This window comes from Rousettus aegyptiacus, unplaced genomic scaffold (assembly GCF_014176215.1).
Source record: "Rousettus aegyptiacus isolate mRouAeg1 unplaced genomic scaffold, mRouAeg1.p scaffold_m13_p_11, whole genome shotgun sequence".
In the NCBI taxonomy this organism is placed as follows: domain Eukaryota; kingdom Metazoa; phylum Chordata; class Mammalia; order Chiroptera; family Pteropodidae; genus Rousettus; species Rousettus aegyptiacus.
In genome coordinates, this window is record NW_023416286.1 from 55,141,891 (window position 1) to 55,159,634 (window position 17,744).

The 17,744-nt window shown below is 33.7% G+C and overlaps 1 protein-coding gene across 6 annotated transcripts in view; it reads right to left on the reverse strand.

Annotated features, from left to right (window-relative positions):
• Positions 1–3,881: 3,881 nt before the first annotated feature.
• TPP2 (tripeptidyl peptidase 2) overlaps positions 3,882–17,744 on the reverse strand; it is a 62,747-nt gene continuing 48,884 nt past the window's right edge. For 2 of the 6 annotated variants that reach the window (XM_016123180.2, XM_016123181.2), the window contains 7 exons: positions 13,969–14,120; positions 11,731–11,827; positions 10,647–10,788; positions 9,351–9,468; positions 8,194–8,401; positions 7,043–7,162; positions 3,882–4,805 (listed from right to left, as the gene is read on the reverse strand). In XM_016123180.2, the coding sequence (XP_015978666.2) occupies positions 4,716–4,805; positions 7,043–7,162; positions 8,194–8,401; positions 9,351–9,468; positions 10,647–10,788; positions 11,731–11,827; positions 13,969–14,120 (927 nt within the window). In that variant the 3' untranslated portion in view covers positions 3,882–4,715. The remainder of the gene's footprint in view (positions 4,806–7,042; positions 7,163–8,193; positions 8,402–9,350; positions 9,469–10,646; positions 10,789–11,730; positions 11,828–13,968; positions 14,121–17,744) is intronic. The other 4 variants (XR_001594210.2, XR_001594209.2, XM_016123182.2 and 1 more) reach the window with 2 other exon arrangements.

The window sequence follows — 17,744 nt, forward strand, 5'->3', positions numbered from 1 at the left end:
AAAAAAATTCTCACAACTCAATAAGACAGACAATCCCAGGAATAAATGGGTAAAAAATTAGAACAGAAACTTTACCAAAAACAATAGACAAATATCTAATAAACTTGTTATTAGGGAAATGCAAAATAAAATCACAATGAAATAAATAGCAGTATAAGACCACTAGAATGGCCAAAGTTGAAAAGGTGACAATACCAAGTGCTGACAAGGAGGTGCATAATACGTAAATCTCACACATTGCTCGTGGGAATGTAAAATCATACCAACATTTTATGCCAGTACCATTTTAAACAGTTTCTTAAAATGTTAAAAAGATACTCAGCCATTTCTTTCCTAGGTATTTACCCAAGATAAATTAAAACATATGCCCATACTTGTAAAAAACTTGTAAATAAATATTCATAGCAGCATTATTTACAATAACCTCAGATATAAGCAATCCAAATATCCAGCAACCAGTGAATGAGTAAACAAAATGTGGAACATCACACAAAGAAATATTACTCAGGAAAAAAAAAGAAATAAGTATCTGATACACACAACATGGGTGAAATTCAAGGACATTACACTAAATGGAAGACATAAAGAATACATATTGTATGATTTCGTTCCTATAAAATTTCTAGCAAAGTCAAATTGTAGAGATAGAAAGCAAGTCTATGGTTGTCAGAGGCTAAGGATGGGAATGGAAACTGACTACAAAATGAGTCAAAGGAACTTTGACAAAAATGTTCTAAAATTTGATTGTGTTGATGATTGCACTATAGACATTGAAATGTACACTTAAAATTGATGCATTTTTTGGCATATTAATCATAACTCAATAAAGTAACATAAAACTCTAAAAAAACTCACAACTTGCCCCAAATGTTATGCAAATTCATTTTCAAATCTCTTCCCTCAATACACCATGTAGAGAAATATATTAAGAAAAATATAGATTTGGAGACCTGCCCCCAAATCTTTCCTTAAAACTTACAAATGGATTTCTTTCACATTCCCAGGACAAATTGATATGATGATCATATGCTTATTTTCTTATTTTCTAAGGGAGTAGGTCTTGTAGAAAAGCTGTCCCTTTAGAAAAGCTGGATTATGGTTATAATTTTTGACATTAAACTTTTATTATAAAAAAATTTAAATATATAGAAATAGATAAGTTGTATACTTTAAATGTGTGCAGTTTATTGTATGGCCACTATAGCTCAATAATGCTGTTTTTAAAATAAGTAGTTAAAAGTATTATAAATCTCCATCCCCATGTTTTCAATTTATGTGGAAAATCTTGTTTTATCTATATCTCCACCCACTTTTCTGCTCCTGTATTAAGTTGAAGTGACATATCCTTTCTTCTCTATATTCTGTTCATATCTAAGACACATAACCATATTATGACATCTAAAATATACTTTATAATTTTTATATTAACATTTAAAAATCTAGTTTTCCAATTTCCAATTATCTCATCAATGTTATAACATTTAGTTTATTTGAATGAGGACCCAAATAAGAACCACGGGTGATTAATTACTTGATTGGCATGTCCCTTAAATTTCTTTCGATCTTGCTATTTACTTTTGAAGAAGCTGAGTCGTCTGTCCTGTAGCATTTCTACCTGCTGCATTAGGCTGACTACATTATGAGCGTATCCTTTAATATGTCCCTCTATCTTCTGTTCTTCCTGTAAATTGTACATTTTAAGGACTAGGGCTTAGAATGATTCAGGCCAAGTCTAGCCTAGATCAAACTCTAGCCAAGTTATATTTGTGAGTGAAAACTGATTGTTATTGGAAGTCACTGAGTTTTGAGGTAGCTTGGTACCTGAGGGATATGTTAAGAACTTTAAAAATCATACATAACATGAAAGAATTATAGAAGATATTTCCAGTTGCTTTGTATTCTATTCACACTTTGGATATGACCTGACATAGTCAGATTCTAGAATGAATTTGTGATTGGAAATACGGGCAGTCCTATCTGGAGACATCTGGTTTTGATACTGGAATTGTAGTTATTCATGTATGAACCTTGAGAGGATATGGCTTAAATGAGTTATACACTTGCTTAATTCTTTGGTATCCTTTCACAAAAGCAGCAGTTCTAAACGATACTAAAACACCACCTGATAAGAGTAGGGTGCAGCCAGGTCCCTGCCACACAGTAGGGGTAGACAATTTCACATCAGATTGTCTGGCTGCTGCTGAGCAAGCCTATAATGAGGGGCCAGCCACTACTGCACCTGGAGATCCCCATGCATTTCTTGAGTAGTTTATCCAAAATCCATGGACCTAATCCCCCCTTCCACATTAAAAAACAAACAAACAAAAAAACTGAGGAAAAATATTATTAGGGAGGTCTGGAATGATGGTGGTTTTGTGTAAAAGTGTTGTATTTGAAGGATCCTAGAATTTATCATATCTTGACATAACTCAGAAGGTAATATTTCAAAATAAATATTACCAGGAAGTTTCTAACTGTAAAAATACATTAAAATTAGATACTAAATTCATGTGCTAAAAAAAAGTGCGATGTCACTAAAATGGTGGACCATTTTGTCAGTAAGAATCTTCGAAAATTCTTTCTCCATTGAAACAATGAGGAAACCGGCAAAAACTCAAAAACTTTCTAGAACTCTGGAAGGTAACCAGCCATGTAGCAATGAAGCATGTTTGCTCAGTAAAAAGGGAGAATCTCAGTAAGAGCAGTGTACTTTGTGATATTTTAAACTGCCTTGTCCCCATCCCATCCTATCCCATCTCCAACTCTGTGGTAGTCTTGAAAACCAGCAACCTGGCAGTCACTGGAGCGAGCCAAATAGGGCTGGAAGCTCCTCAAATGTGCATACCCAGAGAACTGTCATTATTTGATCTGATTTCCCTAGAAGACCCTATGTGCAAGGTCATCTTTATTAGACTGGACTCAGATCTTAGGCCCAGAAGCCTTTTCCAAGGGAATGTCTGTCCAGATAATTCCAGCAATTGTATAATTTTGTGGCTGCCTGAGATGGTAGATTAACAGTTGGGACTAATCCAAAAACTGAAAAGGAAATGTTGGGAAATGAGATGTTCACAGGGGCTTGGAAAGCTCTGACATATTCCCATGTGTATCTAGAAGGCCACACACGTGGTAGAGCTGTACACATTCTCAGAAAAGACCTGAGGACCCACACTCTCATGTCTGGCTGACCCTGATGCTCTGTGAAAGCAGGTAATACTTACCACATATGGCAAAATCTGGGTTGTTAGTCAATCAGCATGTGCCCTTGGGCAGTCACCCTATTTTTTCCGAGCCTGTCTCAATTTCCTCATTGGACTGAACCCCTATATGCATGGACCTGCATGTGTGTAGGTGAAAGTACATGTGCTTGTGAGGGAACATGCCTGTAGCTATTCATGGATAGATGATTCAGAAATTGTATGCAAAATGTTTGCATGCTTATATTATTTTTTTTGTAAAAGCTCTGTTTTTATCAGATAAAGGGGTCAATTACACCCAAAAGTTATGAATGACCAGATAAGATTCCTGGTAGGTCTTCTAGAGCAGTAAATTCTAAGGGAACAAGATTTAAAAATCACACACACATACACGTACACATACACACACACTTACTGTAAGTGCACAGAGGCTTTTTAATATTGTCTATGTGTATTATATTGTCAATCTGGTGATTATTTTATGGATAAAGGATGAGAGACGCAAGTTAGTAGCCAGAAAGATAAAAGTGATAAAGTTAAACCTACACAAAAATTACAGTAAGCACTGAAAATCTATTGAAGTAACTATAAGATTGTAAGAAACATAAATTATCTCATTTAATTTTTTGTCTACAGATTTATTACTTTTCTAATCTCAAACTTTGTTTATGAAAAATTAAGACCAACTTTAAGAAGCTTCAATATTCACTTTTATTATTTATTAAAAAATTAAGGTATCAGAGTGTATATGGTATACTGTGATCTTGGTTTTGCACATTTATTCACGTGTTTACATTATTTCAACATTAATAAACATACCATATGTGTATCTTTACAATACCTGATAAAGATTAAGCTATCTGGCACTTATACATGTATCATTAGTTCATTCTGATGCTTTCCATGTCAAGAGGATGTTAAAAATGATTGGCCTGAAATAACTACAAGTCGAAGATTTATTGAAGCAGTTATGCTCCAGCAACTGCCACGCATTTATTTATGCCTCTTTAATTTTTTTCCCCCTTAATTGAAATATAAATGTTTTCAAAAAAAAAAAAAAATCAGGAAGTGAAGATCTGTTACTTTTTAGTCCAATAAATAATTTTAGCTACACTTAATGTAGCTTTTTAAGGCCTTCATACAATTGAAAAAAAATTAAAGTTGAGCATGTTAAAACCCTGTTCATTTATAAAATAAAAAAAAAGAGAGAATTTTACAGGTTTGCAGTTAAAAGTAACTGTTCAAAACTTATCATGCATGTAATAGCTGCAACCCAACTGAAAGTCCTTAGTGCTGGCAGTCAGCCAGCAATGTGAGGCATTAAGAAAACACCATGATGTCAGAGGTCTAGTTTTACATGTATTAAGCCACACGCCAGCAAATTCTCTAATACACAGCATTTTAATAATCAGTATTTGATAGTGGATCAAAACATGCATTAGACTAAAAATGCCACAAATTTGTTTTTATATCCATTCACTATAAAACTTTTTTTTAAAATTTAAAGTCTTGGTTGCCATTTTAGAACACACAATAATCAGGAGGATACATGATGGGGAGCCAGTTTTCAGTAAAAGACGCACAATGGGTCCATCCAAGTAACTTCATCAGCTATAACAAAACACAGTAATATATTATTAAGGTAAGAAACAGATTTTTCAAGTTCAATATTTAGGGTAAATTCTGTACTAAATATTTAGGACTAATAGAGTAGCAGTAGGTAGTACTTTCCTTCCATCCCATCCACCTTCTTTCTTACCAACCAATATTCCTTACTATCAGCTAATCAACTTTCCTACCAACCAACATATCCTGGTGATTACCATCATCCCTGCTAATCTTCCTTCCTACCTTTCTGTTTTTCTTCCCAATTGACTTACTTGCTCCCTTCCTTCCTACCAACTTAGTTAGTTTCCTTTCATTCATTTTTTTCTGAGTGCCCACCATAAGTCAAACACTGTTCTAGGAACTGGGAAAACAGCACTGAACTAACTTCCCCGCTGGTAGGAAACTTATGTTCTATTCGGGAATACAAAATAATAAAGAAGCAAATAAATGAATAGATGAATAAACGAGATATCAGGTATACAGTAAAAATAAAGCAATATAATACAGAATGGCTAGGAAGTTAGATAGTCAAGAAAAGGATCCCTGAGGAGGTGACATTTAAGCTGAATGACAGGAAGAAATCTACTCTGTGTAAATCTGGGGAAGAGCTTTCCTTATAGCTGGAATAGTTAGGTCCTCCCGTGGGAAAGCACAGGGCTGTTTTAGCCAAGCAGAGAGGAAGCTAGTATGGTAGAAGCAGAGTGAATAGGAGTAGTGTGATCTGATAAACGGCTGAGAGAAAGGCACAAGCCAGATCACAGGGGGCCTTATGGGGCAGAGTGAGGAGTTTGGATTTTATTCTAAATGTGGAGATTCACCAGGTGTCTAAAGCCATCATTTCCAGCTCTCATGTGCAGAAAAGACAATAGGGGAGCAGAGTGGAGAGGAGACAAGCTACAAAATATCTCTGATGTGAATATCTGGGTGGATCACTGGCTTCACAAATGTCAGACCTTGCAGATTATAGCCTATGTGATGATAATCATGCTGGACACATTAACAATTCCAGAAAAAGTTCTCTTAACCTATTCAAAGATCTGAAGGGGCTACTTTAAAATGTCTTACAATTTGGAATGATTGGTAAAGGTATACAAAAAAGAGTCTAAGAGTAAAGATAACCTACGATTTAATCAAAAATTTCCACAGGAATTTACTGGTCAGTTTTATATCCAAAGAATATCTTAAATATAAAAAGCAGACTGTTGGCTGCATTTGGTACAATCAGTATCCCCCAACCTCCCTATATCCTTTAGGCATAAATTTACGTACGTACAAAAACAAGATGAGGCTAAAACAATTTCTATGGAAATCTGCAGTTTTTACACTTGACAATTAACTTCCACAGAAAGCGCAACCATAGACTTTCTCTGCTTATAAAGTGACATATAAAAATAATGGCTTATGATTTCAAATGAAGAATAAAATCAAATGTAAAACTCTAAAAGCTCAACCATTTTAGAATTAAGCCAACATGTATTTAAAGGAATTACCTGGTTCCTTCATAAAGGAAAACTTCCTCTTCTAACCATATATCAAGTTCATAATGCATTTTGCCTACGTTGAAAATACTTGACACTAAGTTGCAGTTGAAAACAATTTGAGCATGGTTATTGGCTAACAGTTATACAATTACACATTTTGACTTAGTGTACATTATTTGCTTCTATATACGTTATTTGCTTCTATATACGTGGGTTATCTCTGGAAAGCTACATAAGAAGTTGATAACAGTAACTGCCTTTGGAGATATCTTGATGGCTGGAGAAATGGGAGATTTTATACTACATTTACTCCCTTTTGTACCTTCTGAATGCTGAACCATGTAAATTTTGCAAATCTGTTAATTAATGGATATATATAAATAGACATACATGTACATATGCTTTTTAAATTTTAGTATATCATCTGATGGGATCATATCCGAAGCAAGTGCCTCAAACTACAGTATTTGGAAATTTCAAGTAATAAAGTCTATATTTGGCGTAGGCGGTGGGGAGAAAAAACATCTGAGGCTAACTATAGGTTTTCTGGACAGGAGTAAAAAATGTTTAAAAATTTAAATGGCTTATTGATTGTCTCCTATGCACATATTTTTATAGTTTACATTAAGTTGATTAGATTAAAAATTAGCCACGATAAAGTCAGTACTATTATTATCACTATCATGAGGTTTTTAAGTAACCTCATCACTATGCAGTACTAAAGTGACCTTTAATGGTGACAATTTAAATATTACTTACTTGAATACAATTTTTCCAGTTTTCTTTTGTTGGCTTTTCTTCCACAAGTTTAGTTGCAAATTTAAGGCCTCTCCCATACATTTTATTTACTAATGCATGCTTGTATGCAAATGTCAAAACCTATAATGTAAAACAAGATAAAGCTTATTTATGAGATGTTTACATTTTAATGCATATAGTTTTAATAATGAAAGAATTAGGCTTTTGCAATAGTTTTTAAAATGAACATGTCATATCAAGTAATTTCAAAAGCTTTTTAGAAGAACGATTAATATCTTCAAAAGAGGTGGGTATTCCACAGAACAGATATTTATCTTGGGGGAAAAAATTATTATGATAAATCGCTAGTTGTTGGAATCCATACCAAAGCACCACTTCATGCAAAAGAAAGTAGGGCTAAGATAAATGATTAATAATGCAAATTACCATAGTTAATCTCCAAAATAAGTGTCTATCTACTAAAACAAAATAATTGTTTGTGCAGAGGGAAAATTCCATTGATTTCGTTTATTTTTTTTTTATCTCTAGAGGAAAGGAATATTAACAAAAACTTGTAGTTCTAAAATCTCTACTGTAAGAGTTACAGTAGAGAGATAAGAGAGATTTAAAAATGTTTTTATAACCAAAAACCAAAAAGTTTATCTGTTACTTTTTCTAAACTAGGTTTTAAAATTGATTAGCTATAAATCAAGATGATAATTATTTAGCAGTTAAAGAGTTGGAGGTAAATGACTACTATCTAAACTAATCAGAATACCCTCTACCCCCAACAAATTAGCACATAAATAGATGCAGGAAGGCATAAAGACAATTTCTAGAAGATGTTCTGAATTTTAGCTTCATACATAACTGATTGGTTTAACCGAAAGACCACTATATACATTCTTAAACTGTTTTTCAAATTAGTGTGGCTAAATAGTCATTTTGCAGACAGACAAAATAACTGTAACAAATGGTTTTAAAACAGTAAGACAAATATGAGGTGCCACTAAACATGTCTTCTTAAGAGCCAAGCTTAGCCTCATTCTATTTAATCTCTTCTTCTTCTGACCAGTCAACTGGGAAAGAGAAAACAGTAGGTAATGGGACACAAGAGAAGTTTGTGAAGTAATCACCAAGAACTGCACAAAAATAAGAAGCCTAAAGATTACCTTATTGTCAAAAAGATCAGTCCATTTTGTAGTTTCCCAAAAAGTTTCCGTCAGAGTATCCAAAGTACTTTCTCCTTCTTCCTCTCTTCCTTCTACATCACCTGAAATAGCCCCATCTTCATCCTGTGTGTGAAGGAGATGGTCGGCCAGGGCGCATCCTTTTCTACAAAGGGCATCTACGAGGGTGGATTTTTGTTTGTCCATGTCACTGCACAACAAATTAAAAAATATTTACAGATAAGTAAAATTTCTTGAAAACTACAGCTTTATCTGCAATGAAATTCATGCATTCTTTTGCTTGATATTTATAATGCAGAAATCTTATATAGCCATGTATACACATTTGTATTGTACATCAAATAAAATTCCTTATTTCTAATACATATCAAATGAGCCATTATTTTACACAGATTAAATGAGTTAAGATAACTGGACTTGGCTGAAACAGAAGCCATAAAGAATAGAGCTGAAATATTATTTGGTTCTAAATTCTGTCAGCTACATCACTTGATCAGAATAATAAGTATGTAGATTTCTTATAAAAAGCAATTATTATATATTTGCCTTGGTGTATGTACAGATGTACAGAGGTTCTTCCAGTTATGAACTTTTCATAACAAATATAATGCTTACTCTGAATGTGCCACCAACTGTTTTAGCATTTTAACATAACTCATTTAGCATTTTAACATATTAACTCACTGATACTCGTAACAATTTATGAGTATGATACAATTAATTGACTTCATTTTGCAAAGGAGGTAACCGAGGCACAAAGAGATAAATTGATTTGTTCGAGGTCCTAAGGTTAGGAAGTGACAGATTCAGATTTCTAAGCCACTTAAGGTTCTGATTCTGGAATTTAAGAGTCTGATTCTGGAATCCTTGCCCTCAATCACTATGATAAACTGCCTTGCTCCAGGGCAGGCATCTTTGTTTTCTTCTCATGTATTCCAAGGGCCCAGAACAATGCCTGGTACAGAACAGGCAATAAATCACTGTTGAATGAAATATAATAACCACCTACATTCCAGAAGACAGTGTTAGTCTCTAGAAGGCTTGCTTATTTGCGACAGACACTTGTAAAGACAATGAGTAAAAGAAAATGGCATAGTAATCTTCTCAAGATTAGGGTAGAAATATAAGGAGTTGCTTACCAAGAAATGAAAGGGCACAGGCTTAGAAGACAGCCGCTCGTCTGAATCCTGGCTTTCCCACTACCTACTACTGTCACCACAGGCAAGTCATTTAATTTCTGAGCTTCAGTTTGCTCTTCTATAAAAATGGGGTAAAAATGTCCCTACTTTGCATGTTGTTTAGAGGATTAAATTTAAATAAGACATTGTATTTGAAAATGCCCCAAGTAATCTCTTATACATAATTGTCGCTTCATAAATGACGGCTACATTTTTCACTATTGTTGTTATTAATGTTAACAAAAAAATGGCAATGTTTTGAGATTGTTCCTTTGGAAAATGTGAAAAAGTGCTAATAATGGTCAAAAAACAACTCAACAAATTTCATTTGGCTTGAAAAATACTGCTTATAAGATTCATAAGATCCTCTAATATCAGTATATACAATCAATGCCAAGAAGTCTAGTGGTTTAGAATGTATTTTATTTAGGAAAAAATATTCTGATGGAAGTAGATGGAATCTTAAAGGGAAATTATAGTACTTTTAGCCAGCCAGAACAGTTTCAGTTTATTAGTTATAATAACTATGAGAGAATGAGGATATCTACTCTTATAAATTAATGACCTCCATAGGTTGAAAATAAACCAAAGTGACAGAAAAAACTGATATTGGGAGAGTCATTATGAGGTGATGGTAAGTATTCATGCAAGGGTGAAAGTGAGAGCTGCTGGACCATTCCACTAACATGGAAACTCACTCTCACGTGGAGGAAGCCATACCGCTCACTTACACACCGAGCTAAGCTTCTCTGTTTTACATATCACGTTAGGGTTTACAAAGGCAAAACTATAAACTCCCCTCTTCCCTTCCCTCCAGGTAATAATGTAAGTCCAATTCCATAAAACTGAAGTTGCTAGATAATGGTTTTAACGTAATTTTATTTTTTTATCCTTTAGTAGGCATTAAAAACTAAAAGAGTTTTTCATGCTATTGGTAATTTTATAGGGTGCTATGTGTTTGTCCTTTCCACATATCCAGTTCACACAAACCCCTAAGTGCCTGGACTGCTTGATCACAGCTACTCAAATCTCTCCACCATGACAGCACCTAATGGTAAAGACAGCAAACTGCTCTTCTTTTGCTTGATCTTAAATAACTGGATAAAATTATTATAAAATATCTAAAGAGGGAATATCCAAATCTGATAACTCTAAGAACATAAGAAATATCAGGAAAAAAGAATATTCTCAATAATATCAACCCCTACTTGTAAAAAACAGTAACTAAGAAAATGAGATGCAAGAAAGATTATTTACTGGTTAGGTACTTTTTTATAGTAGCTGCATCGGGCCTGGGGTCAGTCTTCATTGCAATATAAACTGCTAGGGCTGTTTGATCTATATGAGAAATAACAGCATTTGCAGCTTCAACAATTTCATTAAGTCTTTTCATTCGTTCCTAGGGAGGAAAAGAGAAGAAATGAAAAACAAAAATGGATGTATCAATGAGTATACTGTAACACTTAATTTCTGTTGTCTCTACTCCAGCGTGATGGGACAATGTAGTCTAGTCTATTTGTAGCCCAGGGGGCTCTGCGCTCTCTCCTAGTATGACTGAGAATAACCAAAATGTAAAGTTTATAAAAATGCAGTTTCTACAAAGGCAACTCTTTTTCAGGATATCTTAAAAGATTTTAGGGATTTTTAAGATCGGCTATATTCTTGTCCCACAGCACATAAAAACAGAAGTAAAAAAAGCACTAGCTGATGAAACTGATTCTTTAAAATTTATTATTAAAACCACAAAGATGAGAGTAAACAAGACTATAACCAACGGAATCTAAGATTATCATGGTGTTCGTGGTCTCTCTCATTCAAGTCTTTTACAGGTCTCCTTTCAACACTTTCTAGTTCACCTTAAACCCTTGATAATTTTTAGTTGCTTATAGATAGCACTTTCTTACTGCCATGACTACTAATGAGAGCTGGTCCATGTTAAGAAAACCTGGAACAATGGCTAATTTTTAAAGGTGAGAGTCCTTAACATTGTTAATGCAAAGTAGGGGTTCTTTTTCTGAAGGTGTTTAGATTTGCAGCAGGCCAGGACCACTGCCTTTTGCTTCTTGCTCTTTAGGTTAAGGTCAGAAAAGCAATCTTTAGGGTATTTAACTACCACTCCTTCCACTGATCAAAAATATGAGTGAGAATCATAAACTCATAGTAATGGCCAATTTCTATAATTATTAAATGAAAATTGCTTAACAAAACATTCAATGAGGAAACACATTTTAGTCAGCAAGAATAGAGACAAATATAAGGCTGTACCTTAATTCAAAATACAAACCTTAGCTAACATTACAAACAAAATAAGATACTCTTATTAAAAACGAACACACCCAACCTTTTCAGCATCCAATTGATGAAGTCGTGCAACATACAGAGGAAGATAAGTAGGATATGTTTCTTTCAATTCATTATAAATGTCACTAGAATCCAGCCTATGTATATAAGAAAGAGAAAACATTTTTGTTTCTTTTAGAAAGAAAACAATTTCTATCTTTCCTATTATTTAACATTGTTTTGAAGTTCTAGTTAAAAATAAAAGGCATCAATCTGAAATTGTATACTTATTGACAAGAATTATCATTATTTGCAGGTAGTACAAATATGCTTATCTAAGAAAACCAAAAAAAAAAAACCCCAAAACACAAAATAATAGTTTAAGAGTCCAATAAGACGGAAGATAAAAATAATCATCCACAGCTTTCCTACATACCAGCTATAACTAGATTTAATAAAAGGAGGAAAAAGACATTCACAAATAGCAAGAAAAAAAATGAGAGATCTAGAAATGCCCAGTATCTATAAAAAGAAAAATATGAACTTATCTGAAAAATCTATGAAGTCTTGAATGAATAAAGAGACACTACATGTTCCCAGATAGGGAAGTTGAAAAAAACTGTCAGTTCTTCCTGATTACACGGAGTGGGAAGCAGTATCCTGCAGTCCTCTTAGCTTGCCTTGCCTGGCATGGGGCCACTGCCTCCTGAGCTGTGGCAGGTGTTACAAGAGCCTCAACAGAGCCACACCCAAGGCAGACCCTCCACTTTATAAGTAGGGGCTGAGCAGGAGGGAGCCCCCACATCTCAACCACATTTGACTAGAACTTAGCCTCAGGAACAGGTGGCTGGGCTGGAAGAAAAATGATGAAAACGTGCTCCTCCCAGAAGGAAAGCCCACTGACGGGGAGCTGAGGGGAACCAGTCTGGAATAAAGTTTCAGCATCACTATCATGCCAGAAGTCGATCTCTGTCATCTTACTTTTGAAGGATCTACATTGTATTTTCAACCATTTATAACATCCTATAATCAGCCGGAGACTGACCTAAAGACTCTCTGACTTCTGGTAGAGACAGGACCTAGTTTTAAGAGGAAAGGTAGGTTTAAATGTGGACTGACATCGTAAAGGTTCAATCTCTGAGAATTATTTTCATGATATGATGATGTCTGTCCTCTGCTAGGTGTCACAACTGTAAAAATGCATACATTTTCAGCTATGAGGATTCCGACTGCTAACCAGTGGTAAAAGAAATACTGCATAGCACAAAACAATCCAATTTGACTACATAGAATAAGTTTCTATTATATAAAAAGTAAGCTAAAAGTCAAAGAATTAGCTGGGGAAATCTGCAACAAGTGCAACAAAACATTAATACCTTTTATGTTAAAAAGTTAACAGTAAAATCTGATGTGCCAATAGAAAAAGGGGTAAAGAACATGTTCAACAGACAGAAACTATATGAAGAATGAAAGAACATTCAAAAAAAGGTTGCGATAACTTAACTACCACAATAACTTAACAAATGCAGTTTAAGATTGCAATGATGTCCTTTCCTTTTTGCATCGTATAGTAGTAGCAAAGCTTTATTTTTAATTATATAGCTCACTGTTGGCAAAGGTACATGGAGCGATAAGCTCCATCATACACTACTAGGTGGATATATTGTTATACTCACTCTTGAAAAGCAATTGGCAGAACATAAGGTGATGTTTTAAAACTAGAATTTTAGGTTCAGTAATTATTTTAAAAGACACTATTTGATAAAAATTAAAAAAAAATCTAAATGTATAAAAATATCCATCACAGTGTTATAAAGAAAATCTATAAATGTATATGTCTAGTAGAGTATTTAAATAGGTTATATTTCATCCATACGGCCATATAAAATGTGTCATTAAAGTGGTATTTTAAAGGACTATTAAATAACAGGAAATGCTCATGATCAAACAGTAATTGGAAAATCAGGCCACAATATCAATATCATTCATACTGCTACATGTATAAATACAAATAATAATAGGACAATGATTGGAGAGTGGGCAAAAAGTGATTTTTATTTTCTTCTTCATGTTTCTCAATAAAATTATCTTCCAAGAGCAAATCAGAATAAGTGATTAAAACGTTTTTAGTTCACAAAGGGAACTAAAAATAGTTATAACAAAGTTTTAAAGCACCTATAATCCTACCATCCACTGTTAGCATTTTTGAATATAGCCAATGCATACATACATAAAATATTATTATAAATGGGAAAATAAAAGTAAACACTTAGAAAATTAAAATTCATTAAAAACTTACTTTGTCATCCACTGAATTTTAAGATCTCGCAATGCTTCCGTAAACTCTTCTTTTAAATCTTTCTCTTTTTCTGAATCTTTTTCTTTATCTTTGCTACCATTCTTAGCCTTTGTTGGTGGAGGTATTAGGTAGTAATGAACAGGGATTACATCCTATGAATGTGAAGAGATAGTCTTAGATTAACATGCTTAATTTTACATATTTTAAAATCATCTTTAACAGATGAATATTACATAATGTGGGCTGCATCTGAGTTGTACTACACTGTATTCCAGACTCTAAGGCACCACAATATACAAAAAATTCCAATCTGCAATTAGTAATTTTCTCCCCAATTTTAAAGTACCAACACGTCTATTATCTCCTTTATAATAAGGAGATAAGAATAAATTTTTCTCTATTTGAATGCACTTGGTATTTTGTTTTACTTGACACACTAATTAGAAAAGTACTGAACTTTCCACATTTTATATCTAAGAAGAGGAAAAAAAAATAAAGAACTTAAAAAAAAAAAAACCCAAACATCCTCTTTTCTCTCTGAGTAAATTTAAAGAGAAATATATTTCTTCCTTTAGTCAACAAGGCTTATTGAACCCCTGTGATGTGCCAGCTAACACACTGACAACTGAAGAACAAAACAGAAAAGGCCCTTTCTTGCCATCAGGAAACAGATACTTTAGTTGGGGAAGATACACAATAAACATATAAGTAAATGAATAATTTGATGTTGATGCATGATATGAAGAAAATAAAATGAAGGGATGCAGAGTGACTGCTAGGTAAGGTAGGGCAACTGCAGACAAAGGAGTTACGTGGAAAGCCACTCTAAAGAGGTATCATCTGATCTGAATGACCTAAATAAACCTCAAATAAATGAGAGGAAGAAAGTGTTTGAAAGTAGATGAGCTTGTGCAAAAACCTGAGTTTGGTATATAAGCACAGCTGTATGTACTGAGCAAATGGGCAGTAACCATATTAAGTAAGGTTGATAGAATATAGCAAAACAAACAAACAAACAATCCAACAAAAAAAACCCCACAAATTTTATTCTAAGTGCTACAGAAAGCCTTTTAGAAGAATTTTATGCAAGGCAGTGATATGATTAAGATTTTGCTTTTTGTTTAATGACTCTGGATCCTGCATGGATTAAAAGGTTTGGTTTGTTTTTAATGAAGCCTAGTACCATTTGGAGAATGGATGATGGAGGGCAAAGGTGAAAAAGGATGAAAAGTTAGGAAGGCGTCCCAGCACTGCCTTGAACTAAATAAGAGGCTGTAGAAAAGAAATGAATGGATTTGAGATATTCTGTGAAGGTAGAACCAATAATGCTTGCTGATGATGTTTAAATGGGATGCATAGGATGAGGTAGGGATGGGGAAGAGTGAGTTCAGGACTTGGTCCAAAGCATTCTACTATCTCCATGCTCAGATGAGTGAAAGAGGCAGAATCCAGTGGGAATCTGAGGTCATGGAAGTTCTGTGAAAAGCCAGGGTGAAGAAAGAGGGAGTCATCAACTGATGACTGTAACTGAGAGGTGGTGTAAGAGAGTGGCTACTGACCATCATGACAAAAGAAGTTTCAGTGGACAGTGGGGGGGGGGGGAGGGTAAAGGCAGACTAAGAAAGAGATGAGCAGAGAAATGTGTGATCATATCTAATTACCTCTATTTCCATCTATTTTATTAAAGCACATAAGTCTATACATTATCTGGGAAATTTTACGTTATATTTGCCAGTTCTGATTTCGGCACAACAACCAGGCGTCTTTGTTAAATCATTATTTATTAAATCAATTTCTCAAATTCTATCAATTCTATCTTCAGGTTTATATTAAAAAATGCTAAATTAAATCCTTATATTTGTTTTAATTTTTAAAAATTCTAAAATTGGAAGACGTTATGTTACCAAAAAGACTTTTACTGCTCTAATTACATTAATTTCTGAAAAACTTTTACATAGGTTAAGAAATAGTACTGCAAGCCCCACCTTCCCCAAAATAGGATTTTTAGGTGTGAGCACTACATAAATAAGCCCATCTAAACAATTTTCACAATTAAAATTTATTTGGGGGTGTAATTATAATAGTGAATATAACGAACTACTGTTGTTGTAATAGTATTTCAACATAAAATAATTACAATTTCAATATGACTGATTTTAAGCACAGAAAACCAGATGCAAAATAATCACACAAATCCATTTTTAGCCCTTTCAGTATCACTTTCTCTGGGTCAGGGAGCAATAACCTACAAGCAAAGGCGTGAAGTTTGAGACTGGAAAAAGGAAACAGGTATTTTGCTTAGGCTAGCTCCTTCTGGATCCTGCCACACATCCTTTTCTCCATCTTGAGATTCACTCTCCTATGTTGGTACTGCACTGGGCAAAGCCAAGTTAAAGGGGTCTGCAGATCTGAGTTGATAATTTATCACCAAGTTCTTAGGCAAACAGATTACTTCGGTGTCATCTATATGGCATAAATGACACATACCTAAGAATTAAAGGTATAAATAGTCTCCAACATTTACTCTGTTAATATAGTCCTATTCTCTTTGGAATCATGCTTCTGTATCATCCAGTATGCTAAAATGTAAATGACACTTGCCTGGAGGAGGAAACTTGGCAGTCCACATTCCTTCTAACCTAAAGTGGGCCTCCCTTAGTCTCCCCTCTTCCTTGCCTGATTAGGAAGAGGGACAAACTTCCAGAAGGGAAGCCTCTGCTGTAAGGCAATTCTTCCTCTGAAGTTTAGAGGAAAGGCATTTGATATTATGTTTTAGTAAAGAGAGAATACAGAATTGAATTTAAAATGTTAAAGTTAATTTATGATTAACGATGAACTCTAACAAAGATCTATAAACAGGAAACCTTATATCACAGCGTCAACTATCATTAAAAGTACAAAAGAAACTGAAATTTATGATGAATGACCTTGAGGGGGAGAGAACAAGGTTTTGTAATCAGCATTTTATATATGAAATATATCAAATTAGATGTTATAAATGTTAATATAATCCTATAAAGTCTTTCAGGACAAGAACATTTTACTATTAAAAATTATAAATACGGTGGTTTTAATTTCTAATGAGAAGAAAAATAGTTATTTATTTGCTTGATCACGGTCATCTGTTCTTTTTGACAATGAGTATTTTTACAACTTACTTCTCAAGGACGGCATAGGGTTAATTTAACAGAAATGATTGTGTACCATTAAATCTTGAGAAATGATTTTAAAATATAGTAAAAAAGAGCCTTCAGAATAGAAATGCTACAGTTCTTTTGTAGATAGCTAATAGGGTTCTTTTTTTTTTCTTTTTAAATACAATTCCAGTTATTCACAAAGTATTTCAACAGTATTTGAACAATAATATTTAGAAAGTCAAACCTACCCACAAAACCACTAACTATTCTTTGGGCAAGATAATATAATACCATGTAAATTTTGGTTCAGAAATGATCAATTTACTTAGTTCTTAAATTATTAAGAACTAAATTCAAGATTGTAATACCTTCACACAAACTAAAATGTTTAAAGATTTATATCATATTTGAATGTTATTGATGACTTGTTAAAAGTAACTACATACTTTCATATTACAATGAGGTTAAAAAAGGGTAAAACACATTTTCAAATCAAAAGTCACTGAAACCCAGAGAACATGTTCACACAAAAGGCTAGTTGCTATTTTGTTCAGGCAATAAATTATATGTATATCTATACGGGTAATGTGATTATAAAACTATAATAATGATTTTTAAAATAAGAGCTTCACATGTACT